This window comes from Ranitomeya imitator, chromosome 3 (genome assembly GCF_032444005.1).
Source record: "Ranitomeya imitator isolate aRanImi1 chromosome 3, aRanImi1.pri, whole genome shotgun sequence".
In the NCBI taxonomy this organism is placed as follows: domain Eukaryota; kingdom Metazoa; phylum Chordata; class Amphibia; order Anura; family Dendrobatidae; genus Ranitomeya; species Ranitomeya imitator.
Genome location: NC_091284.1, coordinates 414,801,695 through 414,812,707, shown reverse-complemented (window position 1 = coordinate 414,812,707; position 11,013 = coordinate 414,801,695). Strand labels below are relative to the sequence as shown.

General features: G+C 44.5%; 1 protein-coding gene across 2 annotated transcripts in view; it reads left to right on the top strand.

Moving 5' to 3' along the window:
* The first annotated feature begins 846 nt into the window (after nucleotides 1–846).
* PITHD1 (PITH domain containing 1) overlaps nucleotides 847–11,013 on the top strand; it is a 44,591-nt gene continuing 34,424 nt past the window's right edge. For both annotated transcript variants that reach the window (XM_069757147.1, XM_069757146.1), the window contains exon 1: nucleotides 847–1,059. In XM_069757147.1, the coding sequence (XP_069613248.1) occupies nucleotides 868–1,059 (192 nt within the window). In that variant the 5' untranslated portion in view covers nucleotides 847–867. The remainder of the gene's footprint in view (nucleotides 1,060–11,013) is intronic.

The window sequence follows — 11,013 nt, the reverse complement described above, 5'->3', positions numbered from 1 at the left end:
TGGGTAAGCAGGATTCATCTATTATGGCAGCACATTTCTGGCACTTAGGACATACAAGGTATTCCTTTTACCATTTTTTACCAGTCTTTTGCAGCTTTTGTTTATAGATCAGTTATTTCTTATTTTTCCTGCTCCCCTCTGCCATACTTTGACTCCCACTCCCTCCTTTGCCTCCCTTCATGTCTCCTCCATAGTTTCCTCAATGTTTGTCATTTATTGTTTGCTTGATGCAGATTTTATGTGATAGTCTAATAAAATGTGTTTTTAGTTGGGATTTCTATGTACTCCATCCTTTCTTTTGTATTATCAGTGCTGGTAGATATTGCTGCTGCCTGCAGATATTGGTGCAGATAAATATTGCTGCGGCTATCCCTCCAGGTAGACATTGCTGCGGATATCACTGTGAGCGGATATTTATGAGGATATCGCTGCACGTAGATATTGATAAGGATATCGGTGTGGGTAGACATTACTGTAGATATCGCTGAGGTACCTCCTGTGCAGTAGGTTCTGCAGTGGAGAAACTACATGAGAACAGTTGCCACAGCTGAGAACAGTTGCCACAGCTGCAGCCAGACTGCACTCAGCTGTCCCGGACAGTGGCACACGCAGGGCACTCGCACCCCTGTGACCAGCCATGTTGGCGGCCATACTATTCCCTGCAGGTGCTCCTCTCCCGCCATAACCTGCAGGTGACGAGGAGCAGCAGGTGTGAAGCCTTCCCATTAGGTCAGGCGCCAAGTGCGAGAGCGGCTTGTGATTGGTTGCACCTGATGACGTTCCTGAGAGTACCAAGATGGCCGCTTAGCGGGGACTATATAAGAGGAGTCGCAAGATGGCCGAGTACACGTTCAGAAAGCAGAGACTATGTCGCACGGGCACAGTCATGGTGGAGGCTGCGCCTGTGGGGCTGAGCGGCTAGAGACGCCGGAGCGGGGGCTGGAGTATGGACTCTACAAGAAGATAGACTTGCACAGGCTGCAGTGCCTGAATGAAAGCCTGGAGGGCAGCGGGAAGGGAGTGTTCAAGGCCTGGGAAGAACGTGGAGACCGGAGCCGGGTGACTGACTTATGCCGTTATCCTGTAGTGTGTGCAGTCAGGTGGCCGCTGCATGACCACGTGTGCAGCCGTGTGTACAAGCTGGTGACTGGGACGTTGTCATTAGCAACCTGTCACTACAGAGTGACAGCTGTGTTTCTATGGCAACACCATAATTCCCAACCCCACAGTCCACCATCTTGTCTCCTTCCATCATATACTGGTGGCCAGCAGTGACGCCATACTGATCACCACAGTTACCCATAATTCATCTGGTCTCTGATGGTTGCCTTTTAGTATATAATTATATGATAAGGCCTAACATTGCGGCCAAAAATGGTGACCTTGTTAAACTAGCCTGATTCTGGTCTGGTATTATTGGCCACATGGCTTCCATTGCCACTCGCCTCACTCCAGGATCAGTCATTATTAACCCCTGTACCCCCAGGGTGGTTTCCATGGTAATTTTTACAATTCTGACCACTGTCCCTTTATTAGGGAACAACTCTGTAACGCTTCAGTGGATCCCACTGATTCTGACCTTGTGTGGGTTTTTTTTTTAAACTTGTATTTCATGATAATGGCAAAACTTCATCGGTATGACTTGTGCTTTATTTTTGAATGAAAAAAAAAATTTGTAATTTTCAAACTTTAAAATGTTATGCCCTTAAATCACAGATGTCACACAAAGTAGTTAATAAATAACACATCCCACATATCTGCTTCAAATTAGCACAATTTTGGAACAAATTTTTTTTGTCAGGAAGTTATAAGGGTTAAAAGCTGAACAGCAATTTGTTGGTTTTTTTTTTTGTTCTCCCTACCCTCCCTGTTTTTCCAGGAGGGGGGGGGGGGGGGAAATATATATATATATATATATATATATATATATATATTTTTTTTTTTGGCCCACATATTTGAAGTCACTCTGAGGGGCCTATATGATAAATGCCCATTCTAAAAACTGCACCCCCTCAAGGTCCTCCAAACCACATTCAGCAAGTTTATTAACCTTTTAGGTGCTTCACAGGAATTAAAAAAATTAAAAATTAACACTTAACGAAAAATTTACTTCAAATCTAAACTTTCTTTTTGACAAAAATGGTATTAAGAAAAAATGGACCCTAACATTTGTTGTGGAATTTTGCCTGAGCATGACAATACCCCATATGAGGCAGGAAACTGTTTGGGCGCATGGCAGGGCTCAGAAGGGAACGAGCGACATTTGACCTTTTGAATGCAGTTTGCTGGAACAATTGGGGGATGACTTGTCGTGTTTGGAGAGCCCCTGATGTGCCTAAACAGTGAAAATCCCCCACAAGTGACACCATTTTGGAAACTAGACCCCTCAGGGAACTGATCTAGGTGTGTGGTGAGCATATTAAATGCTCACGTGCATCACAGAAGTTTGTTGAGCAGTAAAAATAAAAAATAATCAAATTTGCCCCACTAATGGAAAAAATATTGTATTTTTCATGAGGGAAACATGAGAAATTGCACCATACAATTTCTCCTGAGTACGCCAATACCCCATATGAGGGAGAAAACTACTGTTTGGGTGCACAGCAGGGCTCGGAAGGGAAGGAGCGCCATTTGACTCTTTGAATGTAAAATTTCCTGGAATCATTGGGCACATCAGAGGCTCTCCAAATGGGATATGATGTCTGCTAAACAGTGGTGACCCCATTTTGGAAACAAGACCCTCAAGGAATGTATTTTGATGTGTGGTGAGCACCTTTGAGCCCCCAGGTTCCTCATAGAAGTTTATAATGTTGAGCCATGAAAATATTAAAATCACATTTTTATCACAAAAATGATATTTTAGCCCCTCTTAGCATAAGGGTAACGAGAGAAATTGCACCATACAGTTTGTTGTGCAACTTCTCCTGAGTACGCCAATACCCCATATGTATGGGTATCGGGTACAGACTGGGCCCTGGCATTTGAAGTCACACAGGCCCATCATGTTTCTATCCCCATGAACCAGATGGGATATATTACTAATATTACACTGGATGGAGGAAAGCAGGATTTTCTGCAAGACCAATATTTCTAATGATAACTGTGGCCTGCTGGGTTAAGTGACGGAACGACTTTGTTCTCCATCACAACTCTTAACAGTATGGGTGTCTTGAGAACACCAATTCAGTTAGCAATGTATTAGACCAGGCAGCCCATGACCAGATGGGCCCTTATGGCACTTGCCAGATGGCCCATCCGGTCCTGGGGGAAATACTACTTTTGAGGCACAGTCCAAAGCTCAGAAAGGAAGAGGTGCCATATTGGAGTTCAGATTTTGCTGGAATGGATTGAGGGTGCCATGTCACATTGGCAGAGCCCCTGAGGGGCCAGAACAGAAGAAACCTCCTATGTGTGAACTCATTTTACAAACCACACTCCCCAAGTAATTCATCTTGGGGTGCAATGATCGTATTGACACCACATGTGCCTCACAGAATTTTAGACCACTGAGCGGTAAAGAATGAATAAACTACATTTTTACCAATAAAATGTTGTTTTTTAGCCAAAGCTTTTTTTTCTGAGGGCTAATAGGATTTTTTTTTTTTTTTGCAACAAGCTGAGGTCCATTTTTTTTTTTTTCCCTGAGTGCACCAATACCCTACATGCACAGTGCAAAGCGGAGGGCAAGGAGTGCCAGATTTTATGGTTATGGCTTGCAGGTGCCATGACCCACTGGGAGATCCCCTGAGGCAGCAGAACTCTCCATAAGTGACCCCATTTTACAAACTACACCTCTCAATGAATTAATCTAGGGGTGCAGTGATTATATCTTATCACAGAATTTTATACCATTGGGCAGTGAAGACAAAATACTTTTACCCAACATTGTTTTGGCCCAGATATTACATCTCCACAAGAAGTGGGTAAAAAATGGCATTAAAATTTGTCCCACGACTCCTACTGAACATGGCAGTATGTGGCTGTACAGTACTACTTGGCCATACAGAGAGACTCGCTATTTGCCTCCTGGAGCGCAGATTTTCACAGTTTGCGGACTCCATAAACAGAGACCCTAATTGCTAGAAGAGCAGAATCCCCCCCCCCCGTGACCCCCATTTTGGACACTGTACCTCTTTGGGGATTTATCTACAAGTGTAGTGGTGATTTTTGACTCCATGGGTATTTTCCAGAAACAAGCAGCAGTGGATGTTGCCGAGTGAAAATTGCAAACTGCCATTGTAGTGACCAGTGCATTATGCCCAACCTGTGCTTCTGGAGACATACACTCGTAAGTTAAGGCCCCTTCACATTTAGCGACGCTGCAGCGATACCGACAACGATCCGGATCGCTGCAGCGTCGCTGTTTGGTCGCTGGAGAGCTGTCACACAGACCGCTCTCCAGCGACCAACGATGCCGGTAAACATCGGGTAACTAAGCGCAGGGCCGCGCTTAGTAACCCGATGTTTACCCTGGTTACCATGCTAAAAGTAAAAAAAAACCAAACACTAGATACTTACCTACCGCTGTCTGTCCTCCAGCGCTGCGCTCTGCTTCTCTGCTCTCCTCTTGTACTGTCTGGGAGCCGGAAAGCAGAGCGGTGACGTCACCGCTCTGCTTTCCGGCTCACAGCCAGTACAGGAGGAGTGCAGAGCACAGCGCTGGAGGACAGACAGCGGTAGGTAAGTATCTAGTGTTTGTTTTTTTTTACTTTTAGCATGGTAACCAGGGTAAACATCGGGTTACTAAGCGCGGCCCTGCGCTTAGTAACCCGATGTTTACCCTGGTTACCAGTGAAGACATCGCTGGATCGGTGTCACACACGCCGATCCAGCGATGTCTCCAGGGAGTCCAGCGACGAAATAAAGTTCTGGACTTTATTCAGCGACCAACGATCTCCCAGCAGGGGCCTGATCGTTGGTCGCTGTCACACAGAACGATTTCATTAACGATATCGTTGCTACGTCACAAATAGCAACGATATCGTTAACAATATCGTTATGTGTGAAGGTACCTTTAGGCAGGCTCTCATCACTTATGATGTTTAGGAACACTGAGGGGGGCACTTGGATTTGGGAGCAGAGAATGTGCTGAATTTCTTTTGGCAGGTGAGAGCTTTTCCAGAGCCTTTGTGCTACCAGTAACATGGAAGCCCCCCTATATTTTCATTAACAGATGACAGACCTGAGTGGGGACTTGTGTTTTTTTTTTTTTTTTTGTTTTTTTTTTTGTGGAAGGAGTTGAAGCTTTTATTGGAACATTTTACATAACGTTTGGGATCACATTTATCTGGCGCTCTACATTTACCACTTACTTTTGGGTTTCCATCTAAATCTGAGTGTGATTCAGCTGAAACCCCTTGAGTGATCCATTCACTATAATGAGGCAGCAGAGTTACTCTGGACTCCATCTGGCCTCTGTTCAGTGGTGTCCTTTTCAGAAGTGCACAAAACTTTGGGCAAAGGTGCTTTTAGGCCATGTTCACACAGTGCGTTTTTTACTGCGGAACCGCCGCGATTTTGCCGCTGCGGCTCCGCAGCTGTTTTCCATGCAGGGTATAGTACACTGTACCCTATGGAAAACAGGAACCACTGTGCACATGATGCGGGAATTAACTAAAAAAGCCACGCTGAATAGCTGCGGTAAAAAAGTACCATGTCACTACTTTTTGCGGAACTGCAGCGGTTCTGCATCCATTGACCTCCATTGTGAGGTCAAACCCGCAGTAAAACCCGCAGATGAAAAAAATATCTGCGGGTTTTCTGCGGTTTGTGGTGCAGAACCGCTGCAGTGGCTACCCCCCCGTGCCCTCATCTCCCCCCTTATACTTACCCGGCCTCCCGGTGTCCGTCTTCTCCCTGGGCGCCGCCATCTTCCAAAATGGCGGGCGCATGCGCAGTGCGCCCGCCGAATCTGCCGGCAGATTCGTTCCAAAGTGCATTTTGATCACTGAGAGAGGTTATATCTCAGTGATCAAAATAAAAAATATAGTAAATGACCCCCCCCCTTGTCACCCCCATAGGTAGGGACAATAAAAAAATAATTTTTTTTTTTCCACTAAGGTTAGAATAGGGTTAGGGTACTTTCAGCCATTTTAACCCTAAAAAAACTTCCTAGAAAACAGACTCTGCATAGAAAACTGCACCAAAAAAAGGACCTGCGTTTTCTGCCAAGAGCTGCGGTTTTTAGTGCAGAAAAAACAGCAGGGAAATCAGGAACGTGTGAACATGGCCTTATGCTATCCTAAAAAGACTGACACTGCCGGATCACATGTCAGACGAAGTCCACAGTGCCACTATCTGCCTAATTATAGGGACTCTTCTGCCAGAAATTTACACTGAAACCCCGATGCAAGCGCCGAGCCTTACTGCGATCTTTGGGAGTCAGAATGAAAAAATCAACAGCAGGTGAAGAATTGTTTTTTTTTTTTGTTTGTTTTTTTTACGCCTTTCCTCATGCAGTATAAGTGACTAGGCGACTTTATTCTTTGGGTTGGTGCGCTTACAGCACTGCTAGCTCCGGACATTAGCTCCGGACATTAGCTCCGGACATTAGCTCCGGACATTAGCTCCGGACATTAGCTCCGGACATTAGCTCCGGACATTAGCTCCGGACATTAGCTCCGGACATTAGCTCCGGACATTAGCTCCGGACATTAGCTCCGGACATTAGCTCCGGACATTAGCTCCGGACATTAGCTCCGGACATTAGCTCCGGACATTAGCTCCGGACATTAGCTCCGGACATTAGCTCCGGACATTAGCTCCGGACATTAGCTCCGGACATTAGCTCCGGACATTAGCTCCGGACATTAGCTCCGGACATTAGCTCCGGACATTAGCTCCGGACATTAGCTCGGAAGTTGGCACAAATTGCAGGAAGTAGTATTCTAGGCAATTATATATTAGATATATATATATATATATTTTTTTTTTTAGCTGATGGAGCTGTATGGTGGGTTTTTTTTTTTTTTCAGGACAATGACTATTTTCAGCGGTACCATGTTTACTTATATTCGTCGTCTTTGTTCGTCGGTATGATATGAAGCTTTTGTTTTTTGCCTTTTTTTTTTTTTTTCTATTTTTTTATATGGTGTTCACTAAAGGGGTTAAGTATTGGGCCAATTTTATAGGTCAGGCCGCTGCGGACGCAGCAATACCAAATGTGTACTTTCACTGTTTATATAGTTGCATTCACATTTCTAGATAGAATATCTTGTTTTTTTTTTTTAATTTTACAATTATAAAAAAATCCCTTTAACCCCTTCATGACCAGGGGATTTTTTGTTTTTCCGTGTTCGTTTTTCGCTCCCCTCCTTCCCAGAGCCATAACTTTTTTATTTTTCTGTCAATTTGGCCATGTGAGGGCTTATTTTTTGCGGGACGAGTTGTACTTTTGAACGACATCATTGGTTTTAGCATGTCGTGTACTAGAAAACGGGAAAAAAATTCCAAGTGCGGTGAAATTGCAAAAAAAGTGCAATCCCACATTGGTTTTTGTTTGGCTTTTTTGCTAGGTTCACTAAATGCTAAAACTGACTTGCCAGTATGATTCTCCAGGTCAGTACGAGTTCATAGACACCTAACATGACTAGGTTATTTTTTATCTAAGTGGTGAAAAAAAATTCCAAACTTTGCTAAAAAAAAAAAATAAATTGCGTCATTTTCCGATACTCGTAGCGTCTCCATTTTTCGTGATCTGGGGTCGGTTGACGGCTTATTTTTTGCGTGCCGAGATGACGTTTTTAATGATAGCATTTCGGTTCAGATATGTTCTTTTGATCGCCCGTTATTGCATTTTAATGCAATGTCGCGGCGACCAAAAACGTAATTCTGGCGTTTCGAATTTTTTTTCCCCGCTACGCTGTTTAGCGATCAGGTTAATACTTTTTTTAGTTGATAGATCGGGCGATTCTGAGCGCGGCGATACCAAATATGCGTAGATTTGATATTTTTTTTTATTGATTTATTTTGATTGGGGCGAAAGGGGGGTGATTTAAACTTTTATGTTTTTTTTATTTTTTTCACATTTTTTTTAAACTTTTTTTTTTTTTAACTTTTGCCATGCTTCAATAGCCTCCATGGGAGGCTAGAAGCAGGCACAACCCGATCGGCTCTGCTACATACAGCGATCTGCTGATCGCTGCTATGTAGCAGAAATGGAGGTGTGCTGTGAGCGCCGACCACAGGGTGGCGCTCACAGCCACCGGTCATCAGTAACCATAGAGGTCTCAAGGACCTCTATGGTTACAATATACAAGCATCGCCGACCCCCGATCATGTGACGGGGGTCGGCGATGACGTCATTTCCGGCCGCCCGGCCGGAAGCAGTAGTTAAATGCCGCTGTCTGCGTTTGACAGCGGCATTTAACTAGTTAATAGGTGCGGGCAGATCGCGATTCTGCCCGCGCCTATTACGGGCACATGTCAGCTGTTCAAAACAGCTGACATGTCCCGGCTTTGATGCGGGCTCACCGCAGAGCCCTGCATCAAAGCAGGGGAGCCGGCATCGGACGATATAGTACGTCCGATGCCGGTAAGGGGTTAAACAAATATTTTTTGTTTTTTGGCACACAATCGTTTTTTTGCAGGCTTATTTCTTCTACATATGAGGATGCATCAGCATCCCCATGCTATAGAAACTATCAGCTCTGCACTGACACGGAAAGTTGCTGATCATGCGCTGCGCATGATCAGCAAGTTTCCTAGCTCTGGTAACCTGGATGTCATCATAACATCGGGTCACCATGGCAATGATTAAGTCCCTGTGTCATGCTTCAGGGGCTCAGCCCCTCTGCCTTTGGATCGATCAGCCCTCTGCCGACTCCTGGAATGCTGTGATCTCGCTTGATCATGGCATTTTGGGGGTTAAAGTACCAGGAGCAGAGAGTGACTGCTCCTTTCACTTAGTGCCAAGTGTCAGCTGTCAGAATCAGCGGCAATCACCTATGCAGTCTCAGGGTGCCGACCCAAGTCACATGGATGGATTATTACGTCGGTCACAAAGGGCTTAACTAAAGGTACGGGCATAAAGGTGCTGAGCTGCTGATTTTAATAGGTACCGTCACTGTAGAAACTTGCAGCCTGGTTATTCTTCAGTCACCAGGGTGGGACTGGGGTAGGGTCTTCATCTCTGCCACGGCCCCTCAGCTACCTCTGGTGTAATTATCTACATACTGTTTAAAATTCTTTGTCCTCCTAGCCACAGACTGCCCTTGCATAGGTCGATCTGGTTGAAGGCTTCAGTAAAATGGTGTTCTGTGCATGCGCACATTAACCTCTCGATAGGCTTCAGGAAAATGGTGCCATTGGCGGTGCATGCGCAGATTGAGATCTGTTCGTCATTGAATCAGGAGTTTAATGTACGCATGTGCTTGCACCATTTTACTGAAGCAGTCAACCAGATTGATTTGCGCAAGGGTTGGTCATGGCTAGGGTGACGCTGGTGTAGAATTTTAAACCGTATGAAGATACTTACACCAGAGATAGATGAGGGGCTGTGGCAGAGATGAAGACCCTACCCACAGGTCCACCTTGATGTACGAACAGCTTATTGCATGGAAACTTCTAATGGTGATTAACCAGCCTGCAGATTTCTACAGTGAAGGCACTTATAAAATCAGCAGCACAGCGCCTTTAGTTTATAATGCCTGAACCTGAAGACTGATTTTCACTAAACTCTATTTTGAGCCATCAGAACCAAGTGAATTCCACCCCCTATCCCCCAAACACTAATTTCACAAATCTGTACTCTGACCACTGGCCTCCTGATCTGACGTCCTCGGCCTCATACATGCGGAGCTGAAGTCAGGACACGTCTTAATACATGTGGTGTGTCTTACCCCAGCGGTCCCTTCACCATGACTTGTATACAAGCCGGCAGCCTTGAAGAGTCTGAACCTTTGACTTTTTCCCAGTATGATGGTGTATAACACAGGTACTTACAGTGCAGCGCTGAAACAATAGCTGATCATCAGTCTAGCATGCCTTATAAAATGTACATGATCCAGTTCAGTACAAAACGGCATAACATATCTAGTGCATGTGTATACTTCCCATATGACTGACTGAACACAATTGCTGTCGTAGCGCAAAAATAGTAAATTCAAAGTATGAAGTCTGTTCATCAAATTCCTGGTTTTATAGTGAAATAATCAAGCTTGCCAGTAACCAGATCCTGATCTCCTGTTCCAAGTGGACACCAAGTATGGTGTACTGATTCATAGTTACATGTTGCGAAGTCCCCATAGGTGATAGTCATGTAGCATAGGCCAACATTTATGTACAATACCTGTGCTATGCAGGCCACCAGTTATGGCGCACCAAACAATCTACCTGCTAAGTCCCCTTGGGTTAGAAACTGTCCCATGGTGCATTTCCTGGTGGTGGATGACTGCATGTATAACACCTGTTATATGATGGGTATCCAATATAAAGGGATATGGTCAGATTGTTGGAACCTGGAATTTGCTAAAGTCAATAGACTTCATCTTGCACAATAACACATAAGATGGAGGACCTGATGGGACACCATGACAGCTGGGTGCCTGCTGAATGCCCAGTTTCACTACTTACTACAGTTAGCAATAAAACAATTAAGTTAATTTCCCCTAGCCAGAAAAAAAAACTGTAGTGACGGTAAAAATTAAATCTAATTTTTTAATTAAATTGGAAGCTAAATCCCTGGAAGATAAAACATTTTTGTTTTTTAACTTTTCAACTGTCATTATAATCCCCCACCCCACAAAAATGAGCCTTCACCTGTAATATTGCTGTAGCCATACTGACCTCGAGAATCAGGCTGCCAGCAAGCCCTCATATGGTGGTGATGATGGTGTAAAATTAAGAAAAAATATTGCTCTTGAAGAAAGGAGTGAAAACAACAAAAGAGCAGAAACGAAAAATAGCCTGAGTAATAGCACTCGCAACTGACATCCAGCATGATATCTAATGGTGTCCTTATAACTTTGGTTTGGATACTTGCCTGTCCCAATGTGGCATGTCATAATCACTGGT